The sequence below is a fragment of the Megalobrama amblycephala genome, linkage group LG16 (assembly GCF_018812025.1).
Source record: "Megalobrama amblycephala isolate DHTTF-2021 linkage group LG16, ASM1881202v1, whole genome shotgun sequence".
Taxonomy (NCBI): domain Eukaryota; kingdom Metazoa; phylum Chordata; class Actinopteri; order Cypriniformes; family Xenocyprididae; genus Megalobrama; species Megalobrama amblycephala.
The window spans coordinates 9,248,164-9,272,559 of NC_063059.1; the positions used below are offsets into that span (position 1 = coordinate 9,248,164).

At 38.4% G+C, this 24,396-nt stretch overlaps 1 protein-coding gene across 16 annotated transcripts in view; it reads right to left on the reverse strand.

Annotated features, from left to right (window-relative positions):
- The window catches only part of mecom (MDS1 and EVI1 complex locus), a 252,071-nt gene that overhangs the window by 10,502 nt on the left and 217,173 nt on the right, over positions 1-24,396 (reverse strand). For 4 of the 16 annotated variants that reach the window (XM_048161026.1, XM_048161013.1, XM_048161016.1 and 1 more), the window contains 9 exons: positions 23,407-23,523; positions 17,279-17,381; positions 16,947-17,193; positions 15,594-15,741; positions 15,109-15,289; positions 8,820-10,221; positions 8,631-8,721; positions 7,073-7,099; positions 1,503-1,669 (listed from right to left, as the gene is read on the reverse strand). In XM_048161026.1, the coding sequence (XP_048016983.1) occupies positions 1,503-1,669; positions 7,073-7,099; positions 8,631-8,721; positions 8,820-10,221; positions 15,109-15,289; positions 15,594-15,741; positions 16,947-17,193; positions 17,279-17,381; positions 23,407-23,523 (2,483 nt within the window). The remainder of the gene's footprint in view (positions 1-1,502; positions 1,670-7,072; positions 7,100-8,630; positions 8,722-8,819; positions 10,222-15,108; positions 15,290-15,593; positions 15,742-16,946; positions 17,194-17,278; positions 17,382-23,406; positions 23,524-24,396) is intronic. The other 12 variants (XM_048161015.1, XM_048161021.1, XM_048161020.1 and 9 more) reach the window with 12 other exon arrangements.

The following is a 24,396-nucleotide window of genomic DNA, read 5'->3' on the forward strand; positions in this document are numbered from 1 at the left end:
CATTTAATACTGTACAAATATAGAACAATTCTATATAAAACAAAAGTGGATTTAACATCAAAATGTAACATTTGATGATAAAATGTATGTTTTTAATATCCTTCTCCCTTTGGTCAGTTCAAGAATAATTTATGCAGTTTTATATTATTTATTTGAAATAATTAAAAGAGCAGTTTCATGTCTATATTGTTCAACTGGTCGAGGTTCAATTTAGAATTTAGAAAGTAATTAGTAAGAAGTAATGCAATAATTTTTAGAGAAAGTAATTAGTACAGTAATCTAATTATTTACATTTGTTTGTTTAGTTACTATACAGTTGGCTTTGTTCTGTTTGTTTAATTACCATTTACTGTTTTTAGATTTGTTTTAGTTACTATATATATATATATATATATATATATATATATATATATATACACATACAGTACAGTCCAAAAGTTTGGAACCACTAAGATTTTTAATGTTTTTAAAAGAAGTTTCGTCTGCTCACCAAGGCTACATTTATTTAATTAAAAATACAGTAAAAATCTGTAATATTGTGAAATATTATTACAATTTAAAATAACTGTGTACTATTTAAATATATTTGACAAAGTAATTTATTCCTGTGATGCAAAGCTGAATTTTCAGCATCGTTACTCCAGTCTTCAGTGTCACATGATCCTTCAGAAATCATTCTAATATGCTGATTTGCTGCTCAATAAACATTTATGATTATTTTCAATGTTGAAAACAGTTGTGTACTTTTTTTTTCAGGATTCCTTGATGAATAGAAAGTTCAAAAGAACAGCATTTATCTGAAATACAAAGCTTCTGTAGCATTATACACTACCGTTCAAAAGTTTGGGGTCAGTAAGAATTTTTATTTTTATTTTTTTGAAAAGAAATTAAAGAAATGAATACTTTTATTCAGCAAGGATGCATTAAATCAATCAAAAGTGGCAGTAAAGACATTTATAATGTTACAAAAGATTAGATTTCAGATAAACACTGTTCTTTTGAACTTTCTATTCATCAAATAATCCTGAAAAAAAATATTGTACACAAATATTTTGTACAATTGTACACATTAAATGTTTCTTGAGCAGCAGATCAGCATATTAGAATGATTTCTGAAGGATCATGTGACACTGAAGACTGGAGTAATGATGCTGAAAATTCAGCTTTGCCATCACAGGAATAAATTACTTTGTGAAATATATTCAAATAGAAAACAGTTATTTTAAATTGTAATAATATTTCACAATATTACTGTTTTTTACTGTATTTTTAATTAAATAAATGTAGCCTTGGTGAGCAGACGAAACTTCTTTTAAAAACATTAAAAATCTTAGTGGTTCCAAACTTTTGGACTGTACTGTATATATATATATATATATATATATATATATATATATATATATATATATATATATATATATATTCACTCATGGTATTTAAAAAGTAGATAATTTATGGCCATAATGTTCTAGGAGGAAGTCGATGTTCATTGTCATGGTTACCTGCAGGTGTAGCGCTCTTTGCCCTTGCGTAACAGTGTCTCAGGAAGGGTGGTGGGCGGAGCCCGGAAGTCGAACATGGAGGGAACGGAACGCATGATGTCACCACCGTCTGGCTTCAAAGAGCTGAAGGATTCCAGCTTTTCGGCCATGTTTTCAATCGCCGACATCTGTGGGAGATAGAGAAAACGTTTTATTACCTTATTGTGAGGTCTTTAAGGACACACATGCCCACTTGTGTTACCCACATTTATTGACGTGGAGTTGCGTTCTACCGCAGATGTGTGGGGGGAAAAACAGCGACCGTGAACTTTCGCTCTCGGATAACAGTGTGAAATGCTTTTACTGATCTGTAATGTCCAATTTTGGCGCACAAACACAAATAACAATGCACGTTATAAGAAGGACCACACATGCATGCGCACACACACACACAGATTCGTGTGGATAAGAACCGCTGCCAATTTACTAATTAAGCCTAACAGTTGCTTTCATCAGAAATGGACACACTCTCAAAGGGGAAGGAGCTACATGTGTGTGTCAGCCAGAGAATGAGAACAACATAAGGCCTGTGTGTGTGTGTGTGTGTGTGTGTGTGAGGCGCACTGAAGAGCAGGAGTGATTCATGTCCTATGTTGGCCATAAAGCATTCAGTGCACAATATGAGCAGACAGCACATTCGTCAATATGAAAGATGTTGACATTACTGATCAAGGCTGAGACAGCAGTAATAATGATATCATAGGAAGGAGAGGGAGGGGACGCAGCTGAGGGAGGGAGGGCTGGGGGGTCCCTGTAGGCGAGCAGGCCTATCAACCGCAGGCGCAACAGTGAGGGCTTTCAGAAAGCACAGCGGATTTGCATTATTTCATGTGTGTATTGAATTTTCCCCTTTTCTTATTTCGGGTTTTGGTGACAAATCAGTCCTGATTCACAGTGAAAGTCATACATGACACACACACACACACACGCACACACGCATACTTGCATACATTAACACACACAAAAGATGTCTGTTTCCTTCAACAGAAAATACAGAAGTTTTAAGAAAGAAAGAAAGTTTCTCCTAGACACCAATGGAGAGCCAATGGGGTCTTGTGTCTCCAGCTCCTGCCTGATCTCAACAACGTCTCAAATTGCGCTCAGATTTTCTGTCTCCAATCAGAAGTCAAAGATCTCAATATAAACTCAACTCATTTCTCATCAAGTTCCTCCAAGACTAAGTAATCTGAGCTCCGTTATGTAGGAAAGAATGATATAGACACAAAAGTTTGTTGACATACAAGGGAAATGAAATGAATGCGGATGGCATTGCTTTGGTAATCTTGGAAAAATGTAATATCGAGATCTTTGCAGGTAGCGTTTTCTTAGAAGAAAAATATAAGAAAGAAAGGGGATAAATCTTTACAAGTAGCCTATTATGTGAATGAAAGGGACAAAAAAGGGGGCACTGAAGGAGAGAGAAAGATCAACATGAGATAATTTGGACGTTTGATGAGGAATGACAGCTGGGAGTTAAAGTTCTCCATTGGAACGTCAGGATCACATCCTCCGGGAGGATGTGAAGTGTCAGACCTGTTTGACACCAACTCTCTCTCCCTCTCTCCCTAAATCACAGACAGAGAGAAGGAGGGTGAGATGGACAGAGACACAGACGTGTATCTAGTGAACTACTGTCATATATCTAGATGGTGTGCTTTCTCTACTAATGCTCGGCTAACACTCTATTAATATTAGCACTTAATTTTTCTTGTCTTTTTCCCCCCTTTTTTCTATTCTCTCTATTTATTTAAAAAAAATCCTTTGCATAACTGGGACTTGACATGGCACTTGCATACTGTTGCACTCATGTTGATTTGATTGCTTCTGTTGTTCTCATTTATTAGAAAAGCGTCTGCTAAATGATTCAATGTAAATGTATTAGCATCTATAACTCAACAAAACATTGTCATTTTTCACTTATCAGCCTGACCACTAAACCACAACACTAGGAGTAAACACATTTTTATCTAAATGAGCGCATACGCTATATAAATATACAGTCATGTATGTATTCTGTCATAAAGTAAATATATCTACACTACTGGACAAAAGTTTTTGAATGGTAAGATTTTTTAATGTTTTTAAATAGAAAGCTTTTGTAACATTATCACCTCCGTTCAAAAGTTGTTGTTTTTTTAAAAAAAAAAAGAAATGAATACTTTTATTCAGCAAGGATGCATTAAATTGATAAGTCACAGTAAAGACATTTATAATGTTACAAAAGCTTTCTATTTGAGATAAATGCTGCTCTTTTGAACTTTCTATTCATCAAATAATGCTGCAAAAAAATTATACACTACTGTTTTCAACATTGATGTTTTTTGAGCAGTAAATCGACATATTCGGATGATTTCTGAAGGATCATGTGACACTGAAGACAGGAGCAATGATGCTGGAAATTCAGCTTTGATAACACAGGAATGAATTACATTTTAAAATATATTCAAATAGAAAACAGTTATTTTAAATTGCAAAAATATTTCACAATATTACTGTTTTTGCTGTATTTTGGATCAAATAAATGAAGCCTTGGTGAGCAGAAGAGACTTTTTTGTTTTAAAAACATTAAAAAATCTTACCCCGGTAGTGTATATATACTGTAATTAATGAACATTTTCCCTTTAGTTTTGACAGATTTACTGTATCTTGTTTGAACAATTATCATCATAGAAATATCTCTTCAGGATTTTGTTTCTCTGCACAATGATATTGAATGCGAACCAAATTAAGACTTTTCTCGATAGAAAAATACTGCAGTAATTTCATGTGACTCCTTTAGATTTTCTGAAGAGAAACTGTGCTCAGATTTGCCAAAATAGTAAAGTCTGCAATCAAAAGTATATTTTAATATGAGCTCAAACATGATCTGCACTATGCTATCAACATAAATTTAATAGCTCTATGATCTTACTGCATGTCAACAATTGTCTCATTTGTGTCTATTTCCATTTCTCCTTGGGGATTTTAGAAGAAACATCTGAGACAAAGTTCCATGAAACATAACAGACTCCATTAAGACTTCTGAGCTATGAAAGAGCAATAAAACCTTCCTCCGGGCCAGAGGTTTCATCCACAAAGTACATATAGGTCAACAAAAACACACATTCGCATTCACACATGCATATTTTATAGTCATTTTGATTGGTCCTTGAAGTCTAAACATATTACCATAGATTGGTATCTCTATGATTGCTGTAACAACTAAGTCCAAAGAAATCTGTGATCGGCAGCGAATGGACTTCCTGGATCGTTAAGTAGCCTTCACCCTCTCCATCTCTCTCGCTGTGGTAGGGCAGCTGTTGAGTTGCCCATTCTCAGTAGTGTGTGTCTGAGAGGCCCTTCATTAGTAAGAGCTTTTTCAATTGTTGATCTTATCAGGGTACCAGATGTCTTGGTTCTGGAAACCCCCCTTGTGCTATCGCACACACTCAGAGAGGGGTCCCAGAGAGACTGTTACCCCTCCAGTGATGCGATGCCGTACGGGGAGTGTCGCCACCCCAAATCAGAGCCGTGGTCTGTTACTCTCTCTATGTAAATAATCACATTCACTGCATTATCAGTGGTAGCCATCAGAAATAACAACTGTTCTGTCTGGTTAACACACACACTGGCACACAAGAGTGCACCAAATGACACATAAACACTGCAGATTCATTCACGCAGGCACAGTCAAAAGACATTCTTCCACTGTTTCATTTGAAGACTTGTTGTGTGTTTTATATATATAGAAGATCAAATGTGCTGTTTTATTGTACTTCTGTTGCCATGCATTGAACAAATAATGCAAAAAGTGCAAAAGAATGGATGTTTATCAACTAAACGTAAATCTTCTCTGAATGGAAATGACTTTGGACCATATTTAGCTCTTCCAAGTATGATTTGAGCCACTTTTCCACCATCGGGCCAAACCGTTTTCGTTTCTTAACAGTTCCGTTCCGTGCCGATCCGGTCCGGTCCAGCAGGTGCGGATATGGTTTCATTTTCCATTGTGGGGCTGATAACAGAGCTCTTTGAAATGTAATACAAATGCGTCGGTCTTACAGAGTTTTTGTTATTACAGAGTTTTATTATTAATTTGTTTACGTCGCTCAAATATCACGCTTAGCCAGCTACAGAGAAAATGGTAGCCAGGCAACAAACAGGTGACCAATTCTGAGTGGCGACGTCATGTACACTTAGATGTACACTTGTGAACTTCCTTAAGCACTTCCCCTCGGGGGAATCCCCACCACCATTTTGAAGTGCGTTCAAGTGAACGCGGGAAGTTTATTTGGACAGACCCTCGCCTCGACCCCTCGATTTTGACAGAGGGAGCGAGTCTACTCAACATTTACACTTCAGGCAGATCCATTGACCATAATGCACTATGATTGTGACGTCACAGCAGACTGTGTTTAATTTACCCCCACCCCGCACAACTCTAGTGTATGATATTGGCGTTATTTTGACATTTAACCACATTCAAAAGGTGTAATGTGTAAAATTTGGGAGGAATCATAAAGGTACCGAAGCAATATAGCACACTATATTGTTGAAAAGTCGTTATTTTGTTTTTTGGTGCACAAAAAATATTCTCGTCGCGTTATAATATTAACGTAGAACTACTAAACTCGCATGAACTGTTTGAAAAATGTTTTTAGTACCTTTATGGATCTTGAGAGAGGAAGTGTCTTTGCTTTGAATGCAGGCCTCAATGAGTCATCGGATTTCATCAAAAATATCTTAATTTGTGTTCCAAAGATGAATGTCTTACACGTGTAGAACGACATGAGGGTGAGTAATAAATGACATTATTTTCATTTTTGGGTGAACTAACCCTTTAAGCTGACTGTTTTTTAAACACAGCTATAGTTTATTATATAGTTACATTTTTGTTTGTGTATTTTTGAATAGTTTATATTTAATATAAATATATGAATATATTCAATATTTAAAATGTGTTTATATTTCATTTTTTAACAGCCCGGGCATACATACAAGCCTATAGAATGGTGCGTAAAACAAATTCATAAGGAAAAAAACTGTAAATAATAAATCAGCGCCATTGCGGATTCCAAGTGATCAATGGTTAAGGCGTTTCATTTAAACACATTTCAAGGGTTCCGCCAGTAGTGGGCACTCATGCAACGTAAGCAATGACGTACATCTGAGTGAACGAGACGGAGGGAAGTTAGCGAGGGAAGGGCATAACAAATTGGACTTAAACACAGCCTCATTCTACCAGCATGGTTCAACGGTCAGCCAACTGTGATGAGAACAATACGTAAGCTTGCCGTGCCGAACCAAGCTCAAGTTCAAGAAATACAACTGCAACTGTTCCTTACCATTCTTAGAACCGTTTGGCCCAACGTTTGAAATGCAGCTTTGGCCCATGCATTTGTTTGTTTGAGCCATGCATTAAATCTAGCATGTCATGTTAATAGTGAGCTGCAGTGTACATGTAGCAACAGGGTGAAATTATTGAGCATGTGAGTGTGTGTGTGTGTGTGTGTGGTGAAAGCACATGAATGATTTGGTTTGGAGTAACTTACCCATGTTCTCTGATCAGGCATGCGAAACTGGGGGCAGGACAGAAGGGAAACAGCAAATCAAAATCAAGAATCAGACTGATTGTGTGTGATTATGCAATGTGATGTTTAGTAAAGGTTAACATCCCACACTTATAGAATTTTATTTTATTTTATCAAGTGGTTATCTAACTTTTTTTTTTTTTTTTTTTTTTGGTGGTGGTGGAATGGAAGAAAATAGCAAATATAGTGTTTTTTAAAACACTAAAGATAAAATATATATATTATATATATATAATATAATTTATTTTTATTATTATTATTTATTGCATAAAATGCAACTGGTGTGCTCTGACTATAAAATCATTAAAACTTTCATTTTAATGCTAAATTAACTTATATGGTATGATTTCTTCATCAAGCATCAAACTAACACAGTACATTTTAAACTGCATTTCCCATAATACATCTGTGCTGTCAATAGTATCCCTGGTGCTGATTAGAGAGTCCAGTGAGCATAGTGCAGTAAAGTGGATGCTGATAGGTCACCTCGTTAGACAGCGTGTCAGGGACATGTGGATATTATCTCACGCAGACACAAAGCATACACAGGGAATAAATCAGGCCAATGAAACAGCCCATAAAACACTGTCCTGAAACAGCCAATAAAACACTACACCAGTATGCGTCTATGTGTGTGCTTCAGGGTTTTTATGTGTACCAGACATGTGTGTGGGTTTATACGAGAACTATGTATTATTTTTACAGAACACTGATAGTGAACACACAATGACATAAAGCAGACAGGTTACTTAATACACACAAATGAGGTTACATAGACACTCAGGCACAAAACCACACATTATACTCTGACGAAATCACTCATTCCAGATGCACAAATCACATAAATCACATAGATTTACAACACGCACACACACACACACACCATCCAGGGATATGGGTCAGTGTCTGGCAGTTTAACAGGGTATCATATTGTGACATCATAATCAAAGACACCCACACAGAGACGTGTCACAAAGCTCCCACCCTGTCTGAATCTCACATCTGGACCTGATCACTCAGTAAAAGAATCACACAGAGGAACATGGGAGTCTCTATGCTAATGCTAAAACACTGGGGCCCTGTAAAGCTACTGCCAACATACTGTAGCTATTACGTCAATACTAGCGTCATGATGAGTTATTTTGTCAATACTGGAAATTGCATTCAATGGGACAAGTAATATTATGTTAGCATTTAAAATTGCTTTGAATTTGGTTAATGTACTGAACTGACTTTAAAGCAGCTGTAAGTGATTTCTGCATCCAAAATACACTAACCTAAAATGTCATTATTGCAAAAATGATGACAGTAAAATAATGGAATTTACACACTATTGGTAGGAACTGGTCATGGTGCACATACAGTACTTTTTATCTGTGTTTGAGTCTGGAAGAGCTTGCAGTAACACTGACTGCAATGACACAGAAAGAGGCAATTGAAAATAGGCTAATGATTTGTGCAGGACTGTGGGGATGAGGTGATAAAGTTAGCAATGGGAAAATATTCTGACAAATCTCACCTGTGGGTGGAAGAGAAATCCAGGAGCCGGCCGCATATACTTGTCCTTGAGGACTTCGAATGGATCATTCATCTTTCTCTTCTCAACCCTGCTGATGTTAAATTTCTATCAGTTCTCATAGCGAGTTTAACCAAACTAAATCTATACCGTTACGCTAACACAGTAGGAAGCACATGTGGTTGACAGTACCTGTAAATGGGATCCATGAAGAAAGGCGTAGGTCTCGCGTGTTGGAGGGATGGGTCGGTTTTGGGCGGCTCTGGTTCCACCCTCTCCTCGCAAAAGACGGGGTTCTTTTTTAACTCGTCCCCTCTTACGCTCTTTCCTCGACTTCGCCCGCCAAGACTGAGGTCCAGCGGCTGATCCTGGTTGGCTGATTGTACATGCGAGGCTTCTGGTTTTGAAGGGACACAGGTGGCCGCGAGACGTTCTTCCTTCCGCTTGATGGTGAGGTCAAAAGGTGATTCAGCGTTTCTGCCCTGAAGTTTTTTACCCTCAACTGGAGGGCTTTCTGGCTCCCCTTTGTGGCCTGGAGGTCTAAGTTGCTCCCTTTCAGGGAAAGGATAGACTGATGGAGAGAAGGCAGGGAAGAACGATAGAGGGAACATGGAAGGGTATGGCAATGCCCCAACTTTTTTGTCTTGCAGGCCTGCAAGTCCAGTAGAACCAAAGTATTTCTCAGCAATGGAGGCAATTGCCTTGATCGAGTCATTAACAGCACCGGAAACGGCCGTTTGCTCGTCCAAAGATGGTGGTACGAGCCCCGGCACAGGGAAGTCTTTTCCATTATTGATGTTACTACTACTACTGGAGCTAACAAGAGTTGGGCTTTGGGCATCGCTGAACCCGCTGGATTTCCTTTTCGGCCCTTTCCCATTTTCCCGCACTCGCACCCTTTCCCGGTCACTTTCTGCTTCACTCTCCAGCTCTGAACCTGAAGTGCTCTCCAGCTCACTCCCACTTGGAGTGCTGACGTCGTCCAGATCGCTACTCTCCGACTGGTCGCTCATCTTCCCGCCGTGCCTCGGCTTGGAGACGGATCCTTCTCTCTGACTCTCCATGCTCTCGCCCTCCCCGTTGAACGAATCCTTGCGTAAACTCTTCAAGAGGTCATGCGACCCAGAAATGGGTGAAGACACCAGCGGACTCTTCCGTAGTTCAGTGCTCGGAGGGCCATTAATGGGTGATGTGGATGGGATTAGAGGGGGCCGGTGATAAAGTCCCGATGGGAAAAGTCCTGGAAAACTGAACGGGAATGCTGGAGGGGCTGCTGGGAATGTCAGCCCACCATGGTGCCGGTTCGTCCCAAAATAGTCTGCTAAACCAGGACTCCCATGGCTCATTCCAGCTAGTGCGGACTTGTCCAGGCCAGGGGTGCCAGGGAGGGCCATGCCTTGGGCAAATAACCCTCCTGCAGCAGCAGCGAAATGGTTTTTACCCTCGCAGAAGCGCCGATGCTTGTTTAGGGATGACGTGGTGCTAAACATCTGGCCGCAGTCTTTGCACTTGATCTGAGTGCGACAGTCTGCGTGCATGCGCTTGTGGCGGCACAGATTGGAGAACTGCGTGTAAGATTTGTGGCAGACCTCACCTAGAGACAGTGAGACATGGACATACGGCATAAAAGGACGGTCGGTTTTGGCATGTCGCACACATCCATTAACAAAACAAACAAAAATGCAGGATAAGCAAGGATGGCAGATAAAAGAATGCAATGTCACACGCAGGTGCACACACACACACACACACATACACACAGACAAGGACATCACAATGGCTCTATTTTAAGCGTGAGAAGGAAACAGAGTTGAATGAATCCTCTCCCGTAGGTCCGTTCCCATGGACCAAGCGTCGTCTCTGTCTATCATACACACACACACATATAGCTCACATCATTACACACTATCTTCAAACAACATTCTTGAAAACTCAAGATGGATCCTAAACTCTTGTTCATGTCATTGCACACACACTCCGTCCTCACGGCAGTATATACAGTTAAATCCTTAACGCACACTCCGAAAGTAATAAAATCACCCTATACATTACCAATCTAACACCTCTAGTGTGAAATGAAGCCTTTTAACCACCCGCATTTCTCATCATAATCACATATCTTATTGCAAACGTGACATTTTTTGAAATTTATGGAAGCTAGGGAGTCTAGCAGGGTGGTTTTGCTAATCCCTGTCAGATTGCATGAGGTGTGAGGTGCGGAATGAGAGGATGTTCTACCGAGGGATGTGTTTATGGAGTCGGTCACTCACAGAGACTGATCAAGAGATGGGATGTAAATATTAGTGCGAGGTAAGAGGACGACCTAAAGATAAAGGAAAGAAAATTCTGTCGTTATTACTCACCCTCATGTTGTTCCAAACCTATATGACTTTCTTTCTTCCGAAGAATAAAAGAGAAGATATTCTGAAGAACTCTTTTTGTCCATACAGGGAAAGTCAGTGGGGTTCAAAACAACATTGACTTTCACAGTATGGACAAGAAGAAAGAAATTCTTTCAAGTTTAGAACAACACAAGGATGAGTAAATAATGACAGAGTTTTTGGTAAACTATCCCTTTAAGAGTTCACGGTGGGTTTTTCTGTTCACACACACATACTGGATATTGTACATTCAGGAAACACAACAGACATACACACACACACAGACACACACACCACTTTATAATTGTGAACAACTGGATAGACTCGGATGAACAGGTGTGAAATCTGGGGCGTGTGTGAGGGAAGATCTGTGGGCACTTCAGAGTGCTGTGTTTTGTCAGGTCTTAATAAACCGTAACAAAATATTATAAACACATTCCGCAGTGGTGAACAGCAAGTAGTATAATAAACGTGCATGAGTGTTTGTGTAAAAGAGAGATTTTCTCTTGTAGTTTAACATAATTTGCAATATTTTTGTCAATGTTTGTTTTAGTAACAAATGCAGAATGAAGTATATGATCACATACATGCAAACGAAGGCACATGTGTGAGTTTATGGCTATTATTCAAATTTGGAATGCTGAAACTGAGTACAATTTGACTGAATGGTATTTTATTAATACTTTTCAGTTTTTAATCAAATATAGGTATATTAATTCATTATAAAAAATAAGACTATGGAGGCAGCTGACTGGAGAGCATATATTGCCTGTGTACGCATCAAAGTGCATGTGTGTGGTGTATTCGGTGTGTGTGTTGTTGCGAGGTCATTAAGTGTTGTTAGCTGTGCTTGTTCAAATGCTGATTGCTGTAAATGGCTGTGTGCTAGTCTCTGTATGAGCTGGGCTGCATGTGGTAGTGATTTTCCTGGAATGGCCAGAGTTAGCAAGCTAGTTACTGTCTGATATGTGGTGGTGGTGGTGGTGGGGGGGGAACGTCTACACGAGCTGTGTGGGATCAGCACTCCGAGGGTCAATGCATGAAGTTCATTTGGGCAAAGTTCAGAGGTCGCAGTACGGTTTAAGACGTTTAAAGCATTATGAGGGGAAAGTGAGCTATTTATGCAGGATGAAATTAAGAATTCAGGTCATTCGCGTATGAGGTCGGAGGTCAATAGTCATGCGTTGAGATTGCAGAGCGTTGGGTAAACATGCATTGCAAAGATTCAAAGTTGATGACTATATTGGTATGTATTAATATAGTCAGTAACATTTACTCTAGATTTGACCAAGAATCAAAAGAGTCAGGAGTTGGAAAGTGAACCATCACACACCACGGCACAAATAGAGTGTACACATAAACAGAGACCACACACTTACAAACACACACAGTCAGTAAATACAGTGCATCAAACATCCTATAGCCTGTAAAAAAGGCAGTTTTAGGGTTATAGCAAATGAACAGAGAATAACACAATAATAAAAAATAATATTAATGTTAATTAGATGTAAATATTAATTAAAGGGGACCTATTATGCCCCTTTTTTGAAGATGTAATTTAAGTGTCAGGTGTCCCCAGAATGTGTCTGTGAAGTTTCAGCTCAAAATACCTCATAGATCATTTATTATACCATGTTGTAAATACCCATTTTTTGCATGTGTCTTTAAATGCAAATGAGCTGCTGCTACCCATTGCCTTTCCAGAATAGCGATTCAAATACTGCATCAAATACTCTGCCAAATACTAACAAAACATCTGCTTGATTTTGATTATTATCATGAAATATGTTAGAATCTTTCATCATGAAAGTTTATTATCTGCATGTGTTTTAAAGCTATATCAGTTTAAACTTCAAATTTATCGTTTTCTGAAGCACGCGCGCAGAAAGCTGGCTGTCAGACGGCACGTTTTGTGAGTATTAAACTAACTTCTCTTTCATATCTTATTGAGTTTAAACTGTCAAATACACACAAGATTGTGTCAAAAACACACAAAGCTCACCAACATAGTCCGTTATGTCGGTGAACGTAAACAGCAGGGACAGAAATCGCATGTGTATATTAGATCTGGGGCGCATTCCCTTCAAAAATAAAACTAATCCACTGCGTCTTCAGCGGCACAGATGTCGAGAGTAAATGAAGACTGTTGTGTTCACTCTTACATCCAACAACAAAACACCTCAATCGCATAAGAGTCATTCTTGTCGCTACAGCTGCTCCGGCTTTGAGAAAATGGCAGACAGCGTATAACTCGCTCAGGGCGGAAACTATGCTAATATGGCAGAGTCCGTCAGCAGTTGTGGGTGGGGCCGGAGCAAAGTGATGTTACATTGCCCAGAAAATTAAAACAGCTTGTTCTATGAGACTGCTGAGGTTTTATGGGGATTAAAGGTGCCCAAGAATGCTTTTTCACAAGATGTAATATAAGTCTAAGGTGTCCCCTGAATGTGTCTGTGAAGTTTCAGCTCAAAATACCCCATAGATTTTTTTAAATAAATTTTTTTAACTGCCTATTTTGGGGCATCATTAACTATGCACTGATTTTTTCAGCGCACTGCCCTTTAATTCGCGTGCTCCCTGCCACACGAGCTCTCGATTATATTACAGCACATTTACAAAGTTCACACAGCTAATATAACCCTCAAATGGATCTTTACAAGATGTTCGTCATGCATGCTGTATGCATGCTTCGAATTATGTGAGTAAAGTATTTATTTTGATGTTTATATTTGATTCTCTATGAGTTTGAGGCTGTGCTCCGTGGCTAACGGCTAATGCTACACTGTTGGAGAGATTTATAAAGAATGAAGTTGTGTTTATGAATTATACAGACTGCAAGTGTTTAAAAATGAAAATAGCGACGGCTCTTGTCTCTGAATTCAGTAAGAAACGATGGTAACTTTAACCTCATTTAACAGTACATTAGCAATAACGAAACATTTAGAAAGACAATTTACAAATATCACTAAAAATATCATGCTATCATGGATCATGTCAGTTATTATTGCTCCATCTGCCATTTTCGCTGTTGTTCTTGCTTACCTAGTCTGTTGATTCACCTGTGCAGATCCAGACGTTACTGGCTGCCCTTGTCTAATGCCTTTCATAATGTTGGGAACATGGGCTGGCATATGCAAATATTGGGGCGTACACCCCGACTGTTACGTAACAGTCGGTGTTATGTTGAGATCCGAGTGTTTTCCGGAAGTCTTTTAAACAAATGAGATTTACATAAGAAAGAGAAAGCAATGGAGTTTGAAACTCAATGTTTGTCTTTTCCATGTACTGAACTCTTGTTATTCAACTATGCCGAGGTAAATTAAAATTTTGAATCTAGGGCACCTTTAAAAAAAAAAGGAGTGGGTGGATTTTTATCATTATAGTGTGGTTACACACAGCTGACACACATTTATGCTCAAACACCACATAAAAGTGAATTTTGCATAATAGGTCCCCTTTAATAATAATAATAATAATAAACAATTTCACATTATTATTAATTATTATTATTAATAATAATAATCAATATATAATATTAGTATAATTGTAGATTATTGGTTATTTAATTCTCAGTATCTTGTGTTAAAGACAACATGAGATCAAAATTGACCCCATTTTATTTCATAAAACACATTCATGCTCTTATTTATCCTAAAACAGCTTCACTTCTCTGACTTCTCCTTTTCACAATCCAATTCCTGATGAATAAAAAAGCTTGTTTTGTTTGTTTGTTTGCTTTTTTCCTGCAGAATATTGTTTTTCTGTGAAATGTGTCATTTTGGAAGTAAAATGGGTTGTAAATGCTGTTCATGTTGACTTTAAAAAGGATGATAGACAGATCTGACATCAACATAACTGCTGGATAACCCAGGCCAGTCGGAGAGCTCCACCAGTCTTTCAAAAAACTTTTGTTTGGTAGATTCTTTTATTTAAAGTGCATTGAAGGTATAGTTGTCTTTAACTATACGACTATAAAAAGTGGAGTGGAGCTATCTAGAATCCAGAGTCAAAGATTCAAAATTTGTCAGGAATTTCAAAAGGATGCTGGAGCTCTCCAGCTCTGCAGTGTGGTGTTCAGAGTAGAAAGCATGCAGACTTACATATGAAGGGTCTGAGTGACTTACATATGAAGGGCTTGACGGAAGAGTGGATGTGTTTGTGTTGTTTAAGGCCCGAGGAGGTGGCGAAGGTCTTGCCGCAGTCGGGGCAGGCGTGAGCTCGAGCCCCCACGTGCTGAGAGCGGATATGCCTTTGCAAGTTACTGGGGTCTGTGAACACCTGCTGGGTAAAGAGAGAGAAATATAGGGAGAAAGTTTACATACACAGCCTACAGATATTGGAGTGGTTTTGCTTCAGGATGTACATGGCACACTGGACATCATGCGATAACCCAAAAATACCAGAATTAATTATTGTACAAAAGTAAACAAAAATGTCTTATCAAATACTGACATCACAGTAGACTTTACAACCTTTGAAGTCAACAACAAAGAATGTTCTCCTCTATTTTATACATTGATAAGACTATGCATGGTCAGTTGCACACGTTTTTGCGCAAACGTCTTTGCTAATGTCTGGACTCTACCTTTGAGCAGTTTTCACATTCATAGTGCTTGCCACTGTCATGTGACATCTGGTGGCGAATCAGGTTTGATTTCCAGTTGAAGGCCTTCGGGCACTGATCACACTTATACTCTCTCTCGTCAGAATGAGACAGAGAGTGAGTGTCCAGACTGAGAGAAAAAGAGAAAGACAGATTTCATCATGTTTGGGTTAAAAATAGAAGGGAGCTAAATCTCTTTAGAGACATCCAAGGATGTTCAACTTCTCAAAAGGTTAAAAGAAAATAATGCTTAAAGGTGCCCTAGATTATGTTTTTAAAAGATGTAATATAAGTCTAAGGTGTCCCCTGAATGTGTCTGTGAAGTTTCAGATCAAAATATCCCATAGATTTTTTTTTATTAATTTTTTTAACTGCCTATTTTGGGGCATCATTATAAATGCGCTGATTTTATGCTGTGGCCCCTTTAAATCCCGTGGTCCACGCCCACAGAGCTCGCGCTTGCCTTGAACAGTGCCTTAACAAAGTTTACACAGCTAATATAACCCCAAAATGGATCTTTACAAAGTGTTCGTCATGCATGCGTGAGTATTGTATACTGTTATATTGTTTACTTCTGATTTTGAATGAGTTTGATAGTGCTCCGTGGCTAACGGCTAATGCTACTCTGTTGGAGAGATTTATAAAGAATGAAGTTGTGTTTATGCATTATACAGACTGCAAGTGTTTAAAAATGAAAATAGCGACGGCTCTCTTGTCTCCGTGAATTCAGTAATAACCGATGGTAACTTTAACCACATTTAACAGTACATTAGCAACATGCTAACGAAACATTTAGAAAGACAGTTTACAAATATCACTAAAAATATCATGTAATCATGGATCATGTCAGTTATTATTGCTCCATCTGCCATTTTTCGCTGTTGTTCTTGCTTACCTAGTCTGATGATTTGGTTGTGCACAGATCCAGACGTTAATACTGGCTGCCCTTGTCTAATGCCTTTTATAATGTTGGGAACATGGGCTGGCATATGCAAATATTGGGGGCGTACACCCCGACTGTTACGTAACAGTCGGTGTTATGTTGAGATTCGCCTGTTCTTCGGAAGCATTTTAAACAAATGAGATTTATATAAAAAGGAGGAAACAATGGAGTTTGAGACTCACTGTATGTCATTTCCATGTACTGAACTCTTGTTATTTAACTATGCCAAGATAAATTCAATTTTTCATTCGAGGGCACCTTTAAACTTCATATAAGGGACTACAGTTGAAATTTAGCTTATACTGTTACAATGTGTTGGGAATTTTCATAAAATAAAATAAAATAAAAAACAGCAGTATAAAAAATAGGCATAAAAATACCATAGTTCTAACCTCTGTGCATCAGGAAAGACCTGCTCGCACTCCTTACACTCCTGTGGTGAGCGGGGTAAGTTTAGGGGGAGAGAGTGTAGGTGCAGCGGGTCAAGATCAGCATCGTCTCCAGCGCTGGGCAGACCCTGTTTAGACAGCTTGAAGCCGGAGGAAGGCGGAGTACCGCACGCATGCTTCTGATGGTCCAACAGCTCTGAACCAGACTCAAAGTTTAGGTCACAGTCCTCACAGCGGTATTGACGCTCCTCTGCGGGACAACAAAAAAAGTGAGTTAGCAAGCGAGTGTATTTGTGTGTGTGTGTGTGTTTATGTGTGTATGAGTGCAAACTCACCGTGTATGTCTGGAGCCATGGTCTCACATGAAAACTCCTCAGCCTTCATGAACAGTAAGAGTTCCTCACCCGGCTGGACCTCTCGGACCACACGGTAAAAGATCTAGAGAGAGAGAGACAGACGTTTCACATGGGACAAAACACTGATAGACTACCGTTCAAAGCTTTGAGGTTAGCAATTTTAAAAAGAAAGTAATACTATTATTCAGCAAGGATGCATTACATTGATCAAAAGTCACAGTAAAGACATGTATGATGTTACCAAAAAATTCTATTTGTAATTGTTAAAATTTCCAAGGATCAGCATTCTCCCCTAAAAGCGATCAGGCAGACCAAACCGTAAGTTGTAGAGACTTGAAACTTTGAGGGCTGGTAGTACTCACACTGTCTAAAATGTCACCAATGCTCGCCCCGATTGGCCTAACAGGGGCCACTTTTACTAAGATGGCTCTAACTCATGAAAGGAATGAGATATTTTCACCAAACTCAGCACACCTATGTAAGAGCTCATGACTCAGGACTGGCCACTTGATGGTGCTATAACAGGTAAAAACAGCTATAACTTCTTCACTGTTAGTCCGATTAACTTGAAAATTGGCATGCAGTGTCTTTTTCCAAGGTGCCATGATTGTCTATGAGGACACTGACATATCTCAAAAAACATGACCGTCATCAGCCAATGAAGTTTGAGCAGCTATCAGACATGGTTAATGAAAGCTGATCGGAACAAAACTCGCTGGGCCTGTTTGACTCACGGCCCTAGTGGCCTGTGAGAAATTAGAAAGAAATTTCGCATTTTCACATGCTAAAAGATTGTATATCACACAATTTTTCGCACACCTCCACAACATTGTGCCACATGGTGTAACTCCTCATTCTGAGCAACTTTGCCTCTAGGACCGCTGCTGTTCATCGAATCGTTCATTAAATATTGGAGATTATTTCAAAAACCAACTTTGGCAAACTAGTCCTAGGTTTTTGGCTTAACCTCAATAACTGTTAAAAAGCTTTAAAAGCCATATATTTCCTATGGTAAATTACCTGTATTGGCTGTAAATTGTCTTTTCCATCTATGATCTTGCTAAATAAAACATAATACCTTTTTACGCATGTGGCCTTAAAGAGCTTGAACACCGATAATTGCTGTTTGCTGCTATACTTTAAATAAATACCGTTTTCTTTCTATTCATCAAAGAATCGTAAAAAATATATTACAGTTTCTACAAAAATATAAAGCCGCACAACTAGTAACAGATCCTGAGGATTTTCCAAACTGTCTGCATTTTTACAAGCATGTGAAATAAATAAATGATGATTTGAAACGACAACACATTTTGATGGACAAACAATGATGGGAACCTGAGCTCGAGTGTGTGTGTTTGAAAGAGATGGTGTTAAGGAATCCGAATGGAGACCTATCTGTTTGACACACACACACTTCCTGTGTGAACACAATAGGTAGTGGGAGAAAGAGTTGTGTTATTTGGAAGGTGTTATTTTTGGCAAGCCTTGAAGGCATTAGATGGGTCACTTCCTGTTCAGTCCGGTGGTGACATTTAAGCATTCTTATTAGAGATGTCACACAATCAGACAGGCACACACAAAACTTCTGATAATATGAAAAAGGCAACGTGAGGTGGAGAACTCTCGGAAACGCCACGGTCATTATGTGTGTGTGTGTGTGTGTGTGTGTGTGTGTGTGTGTGTGTACAAGACCCAGCAGGCCGTGGGGGACACGGAGGGACCGAGTCGTGCTCTATTGTTTAACAGGAGAATACAGGGAACTAGCAGAACCCTCAAGACGACATGAGAACAGAGTCTCTCACACACACTTTCACGGCCCGTCTACCCCTTCTGGTGCCTTCCTGCAGATCTCTGATATCTTGTACTTGTAATGTCACAACCGACCCTGTTTCTTTGCGTGTATGTGTGTGTTTTTATCACACACACTCGTGCACAAAGGCAGGGAGCAAAGGGCCACAATAATATTGTGAGTATGAGACAATGGCAGAGCTGTTCAAACGTGGTGTGAGGGGCTGTGGGGTGAATGATATGGGCACACACATTCATACAACTTGTTGGCCGGGGACGCAGCCAGCCAACCGAGCTCAGAGATCAGGGGAGTTTACTGGGCATCACTCCTGGCAACCCCTCCTGGGCCGTGGCCTGGTTCCTCAGTGCCAAGGGTGAGTGCCAACCTGCAGGTCTTTTCAGATGCCACAGAAGCGTGTGTGCACAAACACACACTCACAAACTATGTTCTGAGAATGAATGCGTATTATGAGGAGGATTCTTGAGTGGTAACCACAACAGAAGGTTATATATCAAGATGAGTAAGACAATGTCACTATAGGTAGACAAAATTTACTCCAGAAGAAGCTAGATGTGACAAATCCACTCTGGATGTTCCCAAAGGCAAAATGATATTTAGACAATATTAACAAATACATAAAAAGGAATATATATAAAAAGTTAAATGTATCTGTAGTGAATGTACTAAAAGTAAGTAAATAATTAAATATAGTTCCCAAAGGATATTTATTTATTTATTAAAGATGCACCAATATGAAAATTGTGGCTGATACCGATAACTGATAATTTTTTATATTTGAAAACCGATAACCGATTTATTGGCCGATAAATCTAAATCAAAATTTATATAATTTTTGAGAGCCTGATTACAAAAACAAAAGTCTCACCATTAAATACATATATATATATATATATATATATATATATATATATATATATATTCATACAATAAATAAATCAATATTTTCAGAACATGCAAATAGTTTTTTTCTTACAGAGTTACCAAAACCACCTCCTTTTTTTCCACTAATTTCTTACAATTAAACAAAAATAAAATAAATAAAAGAAGAAATTAATACATAAAATGAATATAACAAAGAAATACTCACTGGATTTTCCCAAATGTAAAAAGAAGTTAAGAAAATATTAATAAAAAGATATATATAAATATGAACTACTTAATAAAAATAATTACTAAAAGTAAATAAATACTCACTGGACGTTCTCAGATAAAAAAAAAATTACTCATAAATAAATAAAATGGTATCAAAACACATTTTTTTAAAAATGTATTTAGGAAATATGTTTTAGGTTAGTCTATAGTCATTATAATTATGGTCTTCCAGTTCAGGTATTTTGTGTGTACTTCATTAAATATAGAGCTGTTTTAGTATACAGCTGCTTTTAAAGGAGCGAGCAAAGATGAGCATAACCGATGTCCATCGCAGAATGATATTTAAAAGTTATTTTATTTTCTCCTTCTCACTAACATTTGGATATTAAAATTGAATCAAAAATAACTAGCTAGGATAGGTGATTACCAAAAAAGTCTGAAGATATCAGCATCAGTTCATAATGCTGTTAACACTTTCTCCGACAAGCGGATGCGATTTTTTCATGTTTGTTCATGTGACGTCCAACATAAAGCCTATTAAATGGCTAGGTAAACGTGCAAGTGTGTCTGGGTTATAATGTCGTTTAGGTTAACAAACTGATAAGTGAAGGTTGTAAACTTGAAAGCTTTTGGTGGCCTATAATAACAGATGAAGTCAATTGAGTCTACCTTAAACAAACACACACAAACAGAGAGTCAACAAACCAGGCCTCTCCCACACCTAGACCTCAATATACATGGAGATTTAATATGATCCTTGCCAATCTTTGACCCACAGAAGACAAATCCTTAAATGTTTATAATCAGGGATTATTACTGCAAGACTTTAAGAGACACAGGCACTTGCACTTGACTTTGAGGGCACTGAGAAGTGCACTAGATAATCGTTACCTTGACTTCAGCGATTACTGAAGCAAACAGCGCAAGACTTTCCTCTCTCTTGTGTTCCAAGTAAGAGAGGTCACTTCATATACAAGCACCACCACACACACACACACTCGCATAACTCGCCTCTATTGTGTAAGTGTCTATGAGAAACGGATGTTAGTCGACTGATGTCCTGATAAACAACTCCATTAGATCCTTCGTTCAGCACTGTAGGAATGAAAAACACTCTCGCACCGACCAACGCCTCACACTGAAATCCCCCTTCCCCAGGTCCAGTGAAAAGGTGACGAGTGATAAACTGGAATAATCAGCCAATCTGTGTTCCTTGTGTCCAAGTCGATCAATATCTGGATTGTTTTCATGTTAGTTAATTGCTCTAGGTAATACTTCAACTAAGAATATTAAAAAGCAAAACCGAAATTATTTGTTTCACGCTCTATCTTTTTCCTCAATTTTAAAGTGTTAAACAGCAACATGATCTGGTATTTTGACCTGTTAATTTGCATCATCTTAAGGAATACCTATATTAATAGTGCGCTTTGAAAAAGAAGAGCACATTCTTTCACCTCCACGCAAACAAAATTCTCCATTCTTTCTGAAAACTGATAACGGTCAGTCCTTTCTATCTCTCTCTCCAGGTTTTGTCGCTATAAGGAGGTACAGCGTGATTATAAAAACATGTGGGTTGCCGGAAACCATAAAGTCTAAGCTGAACTCTTTGTTATGACAAGGTGTCATAGTTTAACAATTATGGCCCATATCATAATGCTGTGTCTGAACAGGTTCTCTTCCTCCGTTTCTCTCTCTTTCTATGTAACCCTTTAGAAAAGTAAAATATTTAGAAAATCTAGACCTCCCAGCCATCATATTGTCCTGCTCTTTTGTCACTCGTGCGCTGGTCAAACATCAAAAACACACTTGAGATTGAGAAACGTTTTGATTAGATTCTTCTAGTGGATCTCACTTTGCAAAGCTGAATATGGAAAAGTACAATTGGCCTGTTTAACATCTGAATGCATCCTCAGCATACGTCATTTCACTTGAAAAGGCTGACTGGTGCTTCAAGAGCTCTTTGTTATCTGCAGATAGGCAAATGGTAAATCAATTTCATAATGGCTGTGTCCACTGAATATCCAAGGCTATCTCACGACCAAATCATATGTATGAATTCATATGATTTGTCTAAACCCCAGTGGCGGGATGGTTTAGGGGTGGGGTTAGGGGTAGGTCATTCGTACGAATTAGCCACCTCGTAAAATACGTACGAATTGCCATGAGATCGGGTTGGAATATCTCACAGTGTGATTTGGATGTCCAGAGGAGTGTGATCTCCAATATAATCCTCAATGTAGTGGTTCAAGAAAGCACAACAAAACTAACTCAACCCAATCCAGCTAAACGTTACTTCAATCCACTTGTCTCTAGTCCAGATCAACTCACTCTGAATTTAATCCAATCCATCTCTATACTCGTCACAATTTATTCAAGTCCTGTTCAGTTTGGTTAAACTAATCTTAATTTAATCTTGCTCAACTCAGTTTGACTCATCTTAATTTTTTCCAGTCCAACTCAACTCAATGAAACTAGGTTTAATCCAGCTCAACTCAGCTCATCTTAATTGAATCCAGCTCGACTTGACCTTAACCCTATTTAACTCAATTTAATCCAGCACAACTCAACTCAATTTAATCTCAATTCAATTCAGACCAACTCAACTCAGTTTACAATTTAATTGAATCCAGTCAAACTCAGTTCAGTATAACTCAATTTATTCCAGTTTATCTTAATCCAACTTGACCACTAAATTTCTCCCCAAATATGGATATAAAAGCTTTTAATTTTTTAAAAGTTACAATTTTAAATGCACAGAAATTACAAACTAAACTCAAACATTAAAGAAGAAAAGAAAAAGGTAAACAGTACAATTTTGTGGTGTGTAAAATACTTGAATTTACGGATGTGACTCATTCTCTCTGTCTTTTTCAGAGTCTCTTTCTCACTGTCTTTCACTCCATAAGGATTCAGGAATTTGTCATCCCTCATATCCGAGTGCAAAGATACAAAATGTGTGATTATCATCATGCTTGACCGAGAGAGTGCGTGTGGGTGTGTGTGTGATCCTGGCCTGTGGTCCTTCACGCTGCAGCCAAGATACAAAAGACCACAACACAAAAACACAGTGACACACACACAGAACCAGAATGCAGAAGGAATCTGCTATTAAAGATAGCAGAAACACCTTTAAACACTTCATTATGTTGGCCATGCAGGTGCTCCGAGTGTGTGTGTGTCTGTGTGTGTGTTCGCCACGTACCTGCTCATGTATCTGGCAGGCTGTGAGGTTGTGTTGGTGGGTGGATGGAGAGATCTGGACGTGCCTTAGCCAGCTCCTGCTATCACATACGCTCCCATCCAAACCTGTCTGCTCGCCCTGAGAGAGAAAGAGAAAGAGAAATCAGTCTTTGATCTTGAACTTTTACAGATTTCCCTGCAGTGACTAAAATCTCATACCACCCACTGAGGCTTAGAAAACGGCATTACAGATAAGTCAAACTTATCGACACACACACTTTCTCTAAGACACTCATACAGGCTCTGACAACATCTTCTTTGCACACTTGACATCTCTCCCTCTTACAGGCTCTTCATGTTTACTTTCTAGTCATCAAGTGAATGTCACAAACAAAACAAGCTTCATCTTAAACATCACTGACGTCTGTTCAAGTAAGTTTTACACATCAACAACACTATTTTTTTCAGTTTGATAAAGTATTGTTTTGTGAAATAGACAAAAATAAAATTTAAATGCATAAAATATATCATTTTAGATAGCATATTTCGTTTTCATCACATATCCATGTCAAACATTTGAACGGTTTTACATTTGCATTTAAATGTAAAAATGGAAATGCTTTAAAATGTTTGCATGCAAACAAAATGATTTTGCAAAGACAAAAATATCTAATAAAGACACATACTTTGACGTCATCTCAGTAACAGTTCATTATCACTTTCTGCCAAAAACCTCAAAACAAAATAACGATTTTATCTTTCACAGAGCTGCCAAACTACCGTATGTGCACTTTCTCTCTCGCTCTTTTCATGATGTGAAACAAATATGAACACATTGTCAACGGAGAAAAAGCGAAAAAGTTCCTTCTAAATTGCAAACTAAACATTTCTTTAATATTTTGTCCCTGAGTTTATGTAATTTAAGGTCAAATAAATCACGCGCACGCAAGCTCGCCCCCTCCCAAACACACCGACAACAGTGATCCTCTCAGTGCACTTCACACACTTACAA